Raw genomic sequence first — 14,273 nt, forward strand, 5'->3', positions numbered from 1 at the left:
AAAATAAAAAAGAATCGCCAAATGCGTTAACAAGCGTAAAATTCGAGAGCGGCTCGACCAATTCGGCAACTCTTTTTTAACATAATGTTAAGGCACAAGAAATGAAGAAAGAAAGAAAGAAAAGACGTTTATTACCAAACACTTACATTGGTACAAAATTTATCTTAGGTATAAATGAGGCAAACGGATACAGCCTCAGCAAAATGCTGCAAATTATTATGAACTAACTAGCTGAGCCCCGCGATTTTACCTGTATTACTCCGCTCCTCTAGGTCCGGTAGTCATAGAAAAGCATTCGAAAGAAAATATTTTCGGGAAAAAACTGTCCTATTTCCTTTATCGGTTGTTATATTATGCCAAATTTCATCCAAATCGGTTCAGTGATTGATTTGTAAAGAAGAGACAGACAGAGAGAAATACACTGCAAAGATTAAATGTTGTCAATTAATGTTGTTTTTATAGTATTTATTATATTATTAGTGTTAAAATAATATAATGATACATAATATTGTAGATGTAGATTGTAGAGTCTGTAGTGTACGTATAGCTAATATTATTAAAAAAATATAGTAGGTACTTACGTTACATAAATAGGCGAAGCTGCGTGCATCAGCTAGTCAAATAATATCATTATTTAGTGACGTCATCATTCATAATGAGGTTAATATCATTTTTCACATTTTTAGTTACTTATGATATGATATAAGTGCTGATTATTTATATTACGTAAATTTTATTTGTCCGTATGTGTAGATTCTCAGTGTTATTAGAATCCTATTAATATTATAAATGTGAAAGTTTGTATGGATGTTTGTTACTCTTTCACGCAAAAACTACTGAACCGATTACAATGAATTTTAGCACACATATAGAGGGTAACTTGGATTAACACATAGGATAGGTTTTATCCCGGAAATCCCACGGGAACGGGAACTATGCGGGTTTATCTTTGAAAATGCGGGCGAAGCCGCGGGCGGAAAGCTAGTCATAATATAATAGAATTAAAAACGTATATGAAAACACCACAAACTCACTCTCATCCGGATTCTGCAGTTTAATCTTCTTAGCTGGCACATTAGCATTAGGCAATAGGCACTATGGTAGACCGAACCAGATTCCTGAACCTGCCGACCGATGGATCAATATCCTCTGGGTTAATGATGTCCACCTCTTCATTGAAGGAGACGTTCCGTTTTTGCTTATTGGCCACACCGCCTTGGATGGACGCGGAACGTTTTGTACCAGTTTGCGGCTGAAATCGGTTAAAATCTTAATATATATAAATCTCGTGTCACAATGTTTGTCCTCAATGGACTCCTAAACCACTTAACCGATTATAATAAAATTCGCACACCATGTGCAGTTCGATCCAACTTAAGAGATAGGATAGTTTAAACATGTAGGTACCACGGACGAAGCCGGGGCGGACCGCTAGTGTAAGTATAAAAACATCTTACCTATGTTTGTTACCAAAACGATTCGAAACGGTTTGACTTATTTAAATGAAAATTAAAAAAAAAACTTAATTGTGTGTGTGTTTCGCTATCAATGCTAAAACTACGTCTTTGGCTATAAAACACAATATCTTTTTTTTGGTATGGACCCAAAATTATTAAAAAATGAATCCATAAAACGTTAAATTTGACTAATGTGATTTGGATAATGCTTTGCAGTGATGTAGCTCTAATCAAACCTATAGAAAATTTTCATTTGCTTGCAGGATTGCTGGTAGGTATAGACTAGCATAGTACATATATCGCGGTTGTCTAAAACCTTATAAATTATATACCTAAAACCTTATTTGTTTTATAATATGTAGACTGTAGAGCCTTCCGTATATTTTATATTATTATGATAGAGACTACCTTTCCGCTTGTGTCGTCTAAATATATACTGCTGAAAATATAATACAATCCGTGCAGTAATTTCCGAGATTATCGCGTACAGACGGACAGACGCGGTGCAGGACATTATATGTATTATAATAATATGTAGGTAGTGATTGAACAGTTTTTCCTGTTAAACAGATGACCAGTCAAGAGTTTAACGACTGACGGACCGTATGATTCTCGTAATATACATTTATATTATATACTTGTGCTGTAACAAGGTCGTCCTTTGTTTACTAATGCTGTGGTAATCAATTTAACTTCTATATACTTATCCGACTGCGTAAAAAGGAGTATGTATTTCATTGGTATTCTACATATTATCTAAAACTTGATGGTTTTAGCTTGAGGGGTGTTATAAAAAATGATGAATGATTAAAGTAAAGAAGACGACGGGTTTTGCCTAGTTAACATAATGTAATATAGTTTATTGCTTATGGTCAAATTCAACGAGGGCGACCGATAGTTTAAATAACTAAAGAATCGATAAAATAAACCTGTTTCATTTTACGTATTACGTAAAATTTAGTAGAGAATATAAATTCTGTCGTACCATAATTTGTTTTAGTATTCAATATAGTTAAAAAATATATAGACTACAAGCCGGTATAGGAAAAAAATATGGGTCATTTGAACCACCAGGTGACCTATCTAGAACGATATAAGAGCATAAAATAATAAGATTCAGCACTATGCCGTCACTTGTAAGCCGTCCAACTGAGTGCAGATGAGAATTCGAAAGTACAGGTAGACTCGGTAAATTTTGGTCATATATTTTTGTACGGCATTCTTAACCACCGATAGATCCATTAAAAATAATAAGAAAACGCTCAGTGCCGTACAAAAATGGTGGTCCACAAAGTCGAAATTTTTATTTAATTTCCGAGAGTTACCGGGGTAAATTTAGTCATTTGACCATGTACGGCATCTGTGTCATACTATTTCAATACTGCTTTTAATCCATTATTCCGCAACGCCGTACAAAAATCATGAGAACAAGGGGAAAAAATCGAGAGTTGCAATCCCCTCTCTTTCCCCACTCCAGGGGGTCATTTGACACAACACGAAATAAATTTATTTTTAAAGTATTTTATGCATAGATAATATTTTTTCTTATGCCGTACATTTTCGTTGGTTCAAAGGGGAAAAACTGAAAAAGAAAAAAATCCATATAACGAAATGTTTGCTTTATATTTTGATAATAAAATATAAATATACATTAATATTAAGAAGCTCGAGGTGGTTAATTATCACCTTGGAATGTCGGAGTCAGGTGGAATGGACTCCGTTAAATTGATGAACTAATAAAGAAGCTATGAACGAAAAGATGTGAATTATATGCAATCACCCCATGAATACAGGTAAAGTCACAAGCAAATGCTAGTAATATATTACATATTCAAAATGTACAAGTAAAGCGCTTTCAAATGATACCAAACACGGCATATTTATCTTAACTTAATTTTTGAAGTGAAAACTTCTTTAGCGGCGTTGAGCACTTTTTCTGTAATGGGTATAAAATCTTAAACTCGCGTCAGGACACGTGACTCGATCGAAAAAGCGTAAGACGGATACCATTCCAAAATATCAAACATGCTCAACGTTAATAATCAAGTTTTCACTTCTGCCGGCACTCCCGGAGTGCAACCCGTCTTTTTTTACTCTGTATGTTTTGTCCGCTAGAGGGCGCCACATTAGATTTTGTGAAACCCCATAATATAGCCTTTAGCTAGCTGGTCGCTGGTTATCCAGCGAACAATTCAGACGCTTCTAATGATATGTCATTTGTCGAATTCTGATAAGTAGTTTAGAAGTTACGAGGGAATAGATGAACATACATACATGGCCTGTCAAAATCATAACCCTCCTTTTGCTTTGCCCTAGTCGGGTAAAAATATATTAATGCCGTACTGTATCAGATGGCCATAAAGCACCCTTAAAATTGTAGCTTTCGTCGCTTTCATCAGCCTAAAAGATGTGGTCTGCACAAAAATGTACGGCATCGTTTTTTCCTAATTTATCTATGTTAATACTATTTAAAACAACGTATAAAGTGTAGAAAACTATTATATTTCATTAATCTACGATGTTTAAACTTTTACAAAATTTCAGTTTTTGCATTTCTCTATAACTTTTTTTAGAACGGTTTCTTTTGAACGGCAATACTATACAACAATTGAATTTTACAATATCATGTTAAAAAAAAGTTCCCGTACAGGGTCAAATGACCTTACAGGCTACAGCTCTTTATATCAAGAATACGATGAAATTAAGATGATTATTGGTATACATTTAAAAGAACAATTATTTTTTTACGGCTTTGCTTTTAATAATACTTTTGAGTGCTAGATAATGTTTTGGAACCGAAGCCGTACTTTGTCAAATGACCCCCTGGAGTGGGGAAAGAGAGGGGATTGCAACTCTCGATTTTTTCCTCTTGTCCCCATGATTTTTGTACGGCGTTGCGGAATAATGGATTAAAAGCAGTATTGAAATGTACAGTTGAGTATGACACAGATGCCGTACATGGTCAAATGACCAAATTTACCCCGGCAACTCTCGGAAATTAAATAAAAATTCCGACTTTGTGGAACACCATTTTTGTACGGCACTGAGCGTTTTCTTATTATTTTTTCAAACTCAAACTCAAACTCAAACATTTATTTATTCAATTAGACTTCTTCTAGAAGCACTTTTGAAACGTCATTAGGTACATATTTTTAACATTTACCACCGATTCGGAAAGCAGTATCTACGGAGAAGAATCGGCAAGAAACTCCATAGTTGCTCTTTTTAATCATATCAGTTTTACAATTTTACAAATTACATATGTAACATCATAATAATTATATTAACATAATATGCCAAAGAACTGTCCTGTGGTTTTTACGCGACAACCCTCCATGGGTTTTTATCTTCCATATATTCCTTAATACTGTAATAGGCTCTCTGAACTAGTACATTTTTTATATAAGTTTTAAATTTAGAACTACTAAACTCTTTAATATTATGAGGAATTCTGTTGTAAAAGCGTATACCTTGACCCATAAATGAATTTTTAACTTTAGCTAGCCGGAAAAATGGCATTTCAATTTTATTTCTGTTTCTTGTGTCATAACAATGTCTATCTCCGACTTTAGTGTGTAAGTAAGCGTTATTGTGTACATATAAAATATTATTAAATATATACTGCGACGGTACAGTAAGGATACCAGTATTCTTAAAGAGATCTCTTAGTGAGTCTCGAGCACGCAAATTATATATAGAGCGTATGGCTCTTTTCTGTAATATAAATATAGTTTCTATATCTGCAGCCCTGCCCCATAGCAGAATTCCATAGGACATTATGCTATGAAAGTAGCTAAAGTAAACCAATCTAGCCGTTTCTTCATCGGTGAGATGCCTTATTCTTCTAACTGCATATGCAGCTGAGCTGAGCTTAGCAGCGGTGGTGGTAACATGGGCCCCCCATTGAAGCTTCTCATCTAATGTCAAACCAAGAAAAACAGTCGATTCTACAGGGTATAATACCTCCCCGTTTAAAATAATATTCCTTTTCACCTTTTTTACATTTGGGAGGATAAATTCTACACAATTTGTTTTTTTTTGTATTTAATAGTAAATTATTAGTATTAAACCAATTGGATATGCGTAAAAGAGCAGAGTTTACTTCGTCAACATTTGTGTCATGTCTATCCACATTAAATATTAATGAGGTGTCATCTGCAAACAGTACTATTTCACACATATCCTCCAAATAATAAGGTAGGTCATTAATATACACTAAGAACAAAAACGGTCCTAAGATAGATCCCTGCGGAACACCTATGTTAATCGGCGCACCGCGAGATTTCTCTCCATTAACGACAACGGTTTGTACCCTGTTCTGAAGATATGAAGCTATGAGATCCTGAGCTAAACCTTTGATACCATAAAAATTTAGTTTCCGTAATAGAGTGGAATGTTCTACACAGTCAAAAGCCTTAGAAAGGTCACAGAATATCCCCAAAGCATTCTTTGAATTTTCCCATGCTTTGTATATATGTGACAAAAGAGCTACTCCGGCATCAGTGGTAGAGCGCCCCTTTGTGAAACCATACTGTTTGGCGTGCAGTAAACCATTTGATGCAAAATGACTACTTAATTGGTTTAAAATTAGTTTCTCGAAGACTTTGCTCAAAGTTGGTAATATGGAAATTGGCCTATAGTTATTACTGTCTTCTTGGTCACCACTTTTAAATAAAGGAATAACTTTGCTAAACTTTAGTAAATCAGGGAATATACCACAGTCGCAACACTGATTAAATATAAACGCCAGTTGATTGGCAATATTTTCTATGATATTATTTACGAAATTTACAGACATACCCCAGAGATCACATGTTTTTTTTAAATTTAATGTTTTAAAAGTTTTAACAATTTCATCAGCAGTCACGTGTCGCAATTCAAATAATTTGTTACACTCAGCAACATGATCCCTCAATAAAGACTCTGCAAGCGCTGAAGACGAATTTAAATTCTTAGTTATACTAGCAGGGATATTACTAAAGAAATCTTCAAAAGCAAGCGCAACATCAGCACTCTTGTCAATGACCCTACCAGAATTGACAAGTTTTATGGTACTATCATTCGATTGGCTTTTGCCCAATTCACCATTAATAATTGTCCAAACCGTTTTAACTTTATTGTCAGAGTTGCGTATTTTATCTCTGACATACAAACTCTTGGCAGTGAGACAAACTTTTTTAAATGTTTTTGAATAATTTCTAACATAACTAAGAAATGACAAGTCTTTGTTATATTGTTTCATACCATATAACTCGTAAAGAACGTTCCTGCATCTGTGTATACTAGGAGTTGCCCATTGGCTGAATGGTAAATCCTTGGTAATAGTTAAAGATTTAATTTTAAATATTTTTTCATATTCACTATGAATGAACTTAAAAAGATTTGTAAACATTTCACAAGGATTTTTATGAAAGGATTGATCATTCAGGTCAGGCAGTTTATTATCAATATTATTTCTGAATGTATGAATGCCTTTCCTAGTTATAGGCCTAACATTAATTCTTTTAAATGTAGGTATGCAATTTTAATGGATCTATCGGTGGTTAAGAATGCCGTACAAAAATATATGACCAAAATTTACCGAGTCTACCTGTACTTTCGAATTCTCATCTGCACTCAGTTGGACGGCTTACAAGTGACGGCATAGTGCTGAATCTTATTATTTTATGCTCTTCTATCGTTCTAGATAGGTCACCTGGTGGTTCAAATGACCCATATTTTTTTCCTATACCGGCTTGTAGTCTAATATTGTAATGTCACTGATCCTTGATAAGAGTGCAAAGTTTGAATTAAATCTGTCCGTTTAGAGTGGGTCAAAATGGAGTTTAAAGGATTCGGTAACATACAAATGTACATGTGAAGCTAATATAATATCTTCTCTAAATAAAACTAATAATATTCAGTACATAATATATTTATAACTAGCCGTGCCGCGCGGTTTTACCCGCAGTGCTGTTGGTCTTAGCGTGATGATATGTAGCCTATAGCCTTCTTCGATAAATGGGCTATCTAATACCGAAAGAATTTGTCAAATCGGACCAGTAGTCACTGAGATTAGCGCGTTCAAACAAACAAACTTACAGCTTTATTATATTATAATTAGTATAGATTTATATTTACATGTGACATCGTTATTTCGGTATACGTTACCTAGGTACCTACGAGTTGCATTCAAAACATATTTATTCATGTTAATTCCAAACACTAAATACGCAATACTATAAATAGAATAAGTCTAGACACATTGTAAGACAGATAGCCTTAAGATCTATAATATTTAAATTATGTAACTCAAACTTTGTACACGAAATACCAATAATTTTGTTTCAAATACAGCAGCAATATCAACAATATGATATATTTTTCTACACTTAATGTTGTTTTTTCATAAAATCCTGTACTTATTTATAAAATATATTAACTCTACTACTCTACATGTGCATTTGAATATGACACTTTTAGCTTTTCCGAGAAATTTGCAACATTTTTCAGTGAAAATTCTAATTTTTAATTGCAATCTTCACGGCACTTTCACGTCGTCTATCCAATACAATATTACAAGTACATTGTAGGTGCTCTATAAAGTAACAAGAGATATTGTTGTTTCACAGTAATTTACATTCTGAAATGATTTCAGATTAAAACCTTTTTACTAGATTTTAAACGCTCACCACGCTCGCTGTAAAGTTCGGAACATAATATAAGGATCTCTGAAATAAATGTCTCTAAACCTTAGTAATATCACTACCCAATACCTATCACTATCACTACATAGTATAAAACAAAGTCGCTTTCTCGATCCCTATGTCTCTATGTATGCTTAAATCTTTAAAACTGCGCATTGGATTTTGATGCGGTTTTTTTCATAGGTAGAGTGATTCAAGAGGAAGGTTTGAGTATATAATTTATTAGGTTTAAGATAAAGCAGGCTACGCCGCGGGCGGGTCGCTAGTCGCTACTTATAAATAAATCGCGTTCGAATCCGTTAAAGCCTCTTCAACATTTGTCATGTCCATTGTCCACATGCCAAGTAAATAACTGTAGCTATATCTATTGACATTAAACATCAAACAGTCCCCATGTATTTGCCATCTCAGTGGATTTAGTTCTATTTACATGCATACACGTTCGCTGTTATGTATTCTGTACGCGGAACAAACGTATTAAATATATTTGATACTACGAATTGTTTATATTTAGCTTCTATATACCAGTAAACAATCCTACTAATATTATAAATACGAAAGTTTGTATGTCTGTTTGTTACTGCTCCTGCACGCAAAAATTGCTGAACCGATTTTTATAAAAGGCACACATATATTCAGTTTACAATATATAAATCGATCCTTTTCTTATTTCGATCATACAGTACGGTCACAATACGGTGTAGTATCGAAGTGGGCATTCTCTATCATTAAATTTATTTATTTATTTACATTAATTAAAAATACTGCATAACAGAATAGTGTTAAATCACATGTCATCAAATCATCAAATCCAATGCAAATATGTTTTAACGTTACTTCCAGAGATTAGCACGGTCAAACAAAAATTTTTTGTTGATAATGAATGACGATACATCTATCTATGCTAATATTATAAAGCTGAAGAGTTTGTTTGTTTGAACGTGCTTATCTCAGGAACTATTGGTCCGATTTAAATAAATCTTTCAGTGATAGATAGCCCATTTATCGAGGAAGGCTATAGGCTACATATCATCACGCTAAGGCCAACAGGAGCGGAGTAATGCGGTTTTAAAATATGCGACACTAAGCTTGTAGTACCTATCTATAAAGACAGGTAATTGAACTATGTTCGCAAATATACATAAGTTAAACAAGTAAGTTAGTGTCAAGTTCTAACTTATTTACTTTGTAACTTAGATACGTGAGTAATTGACGATTAAAAAGAAACTATAAAACGCTAGTTTAATATTTGTGTAATGTGTTTGGATTTTTAATTAAAGTTAACGAGAATTTTGTGTTTATTACATAGAGTCGTACTGTATAATATTCTTGGCGTGTGATGAAGTTGTATTAAATCTGTAATTCATTTACAATATTATAAAGCGGAAGGGAAAGATAGATAAGATGGGAATATTTATTTGCTTAAATATAAAGGTTTCATTGTAAATTCATTGAACCTTAATTTAAAAGGACACATTTGTATTAAAAAAAATAATATATGCTCTTATTTAGACAATTTATTTTATTTAGACTTCATGTTTGCCGTATTTTTATTCTGGAAAATATGTATCTAATGCGGAGCCACCTACGATAAAGCTTTGCAAAAATTGATAGACTTTATTTTTCAATTCAGCCATAAAAAGCAGTAATTGTCAATTATTGGAATAATTATTTATTTGAACAAAACCCTGACTTGCCTCTAACTTGAAAGTGCAAGTTCCCAGAGCATTCGCAACTAAAACAATGGTGTGGCATAACTTCCTTCCCAGACACAGACACACAGTAATGACCCACATTCGTGACGCAATCTGACGGATTTAAAGCGGGATTTATAAACTACTAATATTATAACCTATAACCTATGTATTCTAAGTTGCCCTCTATATGTGTGCTAAATTGCATTGTAATCGGTTCAGTAGTATTTGCGTGAAAGAGTAATAGACACACACACATCCTCTCAAACTTTCGCATTTATAATATTTGTAAGACTTACTAATAATTATACTTGTTATAATATGTAATGTCAGTAACCATTTAATAATCGTTATAAATCAATAAATAAAATCAATCAATAAGTCATTAAACTAATCGACCACGACGACATTAAAATTTAAAATACCACATAAAACAAATTAGCTTCCCGCTCTCTATCTGTCTCTATATTATAATATGCTTGAATCTTAGATCATAAGGCTTGGATCTTTAAACCTGCGCAACGGATTTTGATGCTTTTTTTTCATAGATAAGAGTGGTTCTCGTATAATACTAATTTTTAAGTTTAGACATGGCGAACGAAGCCGAAGGCTAGTATTTCATATTTTTTAATTTTTCCTACCTATATAAGATTTCACGTAACAAGTATAGTATTAGCAAGTCAATTAAATACATTTATTTGATTAATAATAATAGATTCATACTATTACCAAATATTCGCAGTAGGTCAAGAACGAATGGAGTAATGTTTTTGCACAACTTTATATGTTATGTGAACCCTAGAGTTTAGAAGTGTGAGATATTATATCCTACTATATATTATACTAGCTGTGTCCCGCGGTTTCACCCGCATTGCTCCGCTTCTGTTGGACTTAGCGTGATGATATATACCTTAGCCTATAGCCTTCCTCGATAAATGGGCTAGCTAACAACGAAAGAATTTTTCAAATCGGACCAGTAGTTCCTGAGATTAGCGCGATCAAACAAACAAACAAACTCTTCAGCTTTACAACATTAGTATAGATGTTAAAATATAGAATATTATAAAAGAATAGTGTTTTTGCGATATATTTGCAAATTTTTCCTGCATAGAGATAGAGATAGTTTAGATGTGGATTTGATAAATGCCAATATTGATTTTTTCTGAGTATTTTTTAATTTTTTTAAGTCTACTTTGATCCATGAAAAGTTGACATTGAACAGCTCATGACATTTTACAAGCATAAATTTCTCCTGAACGAAGTTTGTATATTTAGAGCTCATATATTGAGCTCTAAATGCTGCTGTTTAGAATCTGTGTTTAAGATTCCTTTTCCAAGTTCGATAAGTTTAGTAATACCACAGACTAATAATAATATACTAGTAATACCTATAACCTCGGAAAAAATGTTGAAGACCCAGAATCTAAGACAGATAATTTTTATAAAAAACTTCAACTACAAAAGGCTTGAAATAGAAAATGAAAGTACATAATAATTAATAATAAATGTTTGTAGCGGAACATGTGTTAAACAGATTAATGTTAATAATAATTGCTTCGATTATATAACTGTAAATTTATTTCATTATATTGCACACCTTATGATTATAATAGATGGTATCTTGTGTGTTAGTTTCACTTTTTTAAAGTATAACACTTGGAGAATTTTGAATCTTTACTAATATAATATATCTACTAATATTATAAATCTCAGGAACTACTGGTGCGATTTGCCAAAATTCTTTCAGTGTTAGATAGCCCATTTATCGAGGAAAGCGCTATATCACGCTAAGACCAAAAAAACGCAGGGTACAGCTAGTATTTCGTAATTGCTAGTTACCCGCGTAAAGAACAGCCTATGTGCTAATCCAGACCTATCTCTGTACCAAATTTTAATACAATTCTGTTCAGTAGTTTTGTAAGGTAGTAACAGTACTTTTGTAGTGTAGTATATACATACATCCAAAATTTCGCATTTATCATATTATTTTTATCTCGAGAAACCAAGAAATCATGAGTCAGAGATCTTTAGAAACGTTTACTTGGAATTCTAACAATGAGCTGGTTTATTTATGATTTAATAATAAATGTAAAAACCCGTGACTGCATTGAGATGAGAAAGAATTTTCAAGCGTTTATTCAACGTACTAGCTGTGCCACGTGGTTTGCGGATGAACCGCGCGCAAAGTCAAGTTTTCTATAGCTCATGTGTTATTCTGACCTAAATTACTGTAAAGTTTCATCCAAATTCGTTCAGTGGTTTTTTCGAGAAAGATTTTCGTGAACAAACATCTATACATCCATCTTAATATATTATACTTAGCTAACTGTAGATGAGAATTCATTAAAAGTTTTCTAAGATTTTTCACGATAATCAAATTTCAAACTGTTATTAAATTAATTTTACGTATTTTTTAACAAAAAACTTACCCGCCTTTAATTTATCAGGACTAAGTAGTTAGAATAAATTTAAATAAAAGTTTAAATGGGACCACATATTGGAAGACACCAGCTTAAAAATCATCAAAATCGGTTGAGTAGTTCTGTCAAAAAATACAGTCGACTTCCTTATTCGAGACCTTCTTATTTTAAAGTCTGTTGATTATATAACAAGTATATTGTACGATCGATGAAAAAAAAAATCAATTGTTTTCCTCTATAATTATTCCATAGACAGGCGCAAAAATGATTTATTATTATGTCATCGTAAAACCTGCGCATGCGTGTAGCGAAGATGAACGCGGGCAATTAAATATTATGACGTCATTTTTTCTTGCACATCGGAAAAGTTGAATAAATGTTATTTTATTTACTAGATACGTCAACAAAAACAAATCTATAATTAATGATAATATAATACTTTACTCAAATAATATAAGCTGAAGAGTTTGTTTGTTGAACGCTAACGTCAGGAACCTACTGGACCGATCTTAATGACATTTTTTTGTATAAAATTAAATATGTACTCAATTTAAATAGAAGTTTAAAGCAATATTTAATTAATTAATTTAAAAATATTTACTTAAAATAAATATTTTCATATTTAAATAAAGACAAAATGAGCATTTAAGTAATTAAAAATTAAATAATATTATATTTTTGTAACTATTTTTATTGTTATGTTTATTATGATCTGCTCATTTTTGTAAACAAATTGAATTTATAATCAAAATTTCTTGAAATAAACCAAAATTTTAATTTAAATAAGTTTGGGCTCATTTCTGTAAAAACTATTAATTTTATAATCAAAATTTTATGAAGTAAAAATACATATAATAATTGCACGAGAGTTACATTAGACAGTTGGTGGTGTGCGGTTGCTTCATGCTTGCCATTCTTCTTTTTCATTTAATTCTAAATAATAATTAAGGTAACATGCATAGATTTTACTTGTATACGTAGTATATTATTATTATTAGTCTGTGATTTTACATAATACCATAGTTAGGTACTTTATCACATAAAATTTAATTTATGTATTTATTTATTTAATAAATAAATAATAGTTTAAACAAACTCATTTTAGATAAATCCATCAAATTCTATGCTACATATTATTATTTGAGAAAACCCTTCACTTATTTCATAATTTAACAAAAATTTTCCATTTTCACAGGCGAAACAAAAATATTAAAATGGCGCCATCTATCGGCGTGTCGGAGTACTACGCCAATAAGACGGTATTCATCACCGGATCGACGGGCTTCATGGGCAAGGTGATGATCGAGAAGATGTTGAGATGCTGTCCCGAGGTGAAGAAGATATACATGCTGATGCGGCCCAAGAAGGGGCAAGGGACTAAGGAACGGCTGGATGACTTTATCAATTGTAGAGTAAGTCGGTTTTATAAGGACTTTTTATGGGCAAAAAGCTAGTAGAATAATAGGTAAATGTTTTTTAGATATTCTTTATTGTTTTATAAGGTATGTAAACCTTTTTTGCACCTCGTTCGCTTGTTAACACGAGTCGGGCAATTACCTGACTCGTATTGGTCTATTGGTATATTATGAAGCGTGTTCAAAATATCTATAACATTAAAACATCTTAAACCAAAACACGATCAATTATTCTAAATAAAACAAGTAAGTATAGTTTAAAAGCATTAAAAACACGCTTTTAAATTTTTTGTATTATCACCGACCCATAATGAGCGTACAAAGTACGAATTAAATCTGTCCATTTAAAGTCAAAACCTTAATCTAAGAGACGGTTACATAAAAACATACAGATGAAGCTATAAGCGTGTTAAAATATATCTGTTTATTCACAGATATTCGACAAACTGCAAGCCACATCGCCGGACAGTTTCGACAAGCTATCAGTGATCCCAGGCGATATCTTGCAGGAAGATCTGGGTATTTCTGAGGAGCACAGACAGGAGTTGCAGGAACATGTGCAGATTGTGTTTCATTGCGCTGCCTGTGTTAGGTATGGAAA

General features: G+C 32.5%; 1 protein-coding gene across 1 annotated transcript in view; it reads left to right on the forward strand.

The window, feature by feature from the left end:
* The window catches only part of LOC149895628 (putative fatty acyl-CoA reductase CG5065), a 31,441-nt gene that overhangs the window by 9,728 nt on the left and 7,440 nt on the right, over window positions 1-14,273 (forward strand). The window contains exons 2-3 of the mRNA XM_090118482.1: window positions 13,453-13,669; window positions 14,107-14,264. Coding sequence (XP_089974608.1) covers window positions 13,472-13,669; window positions 14,107-14,264 — 356 coding nt within the window. The 5' untranslated portion in view covers window positions 13,453-13,471. The remainder of the gene's footprint in view (window positions 1-13,452; window positions 13,670-14,106; window positions 14,265-14,273) is intronic.

Source organism: Colias eurytheme, chromosome 30, assembly GCF_061535395.1.
Source record: "Colias eurytheme isolate Ceu_HAF_F1 chromosome 30, ilColEury1 Martin Lab GWU primary, whole genome shotgun sequence".
NCBI classification, from domain to species: Eukaryota; Metazoa; Arthropoda; class Insecta; order Lepidoptera; family Pieridae; genus Colias; species Colias eurytheme.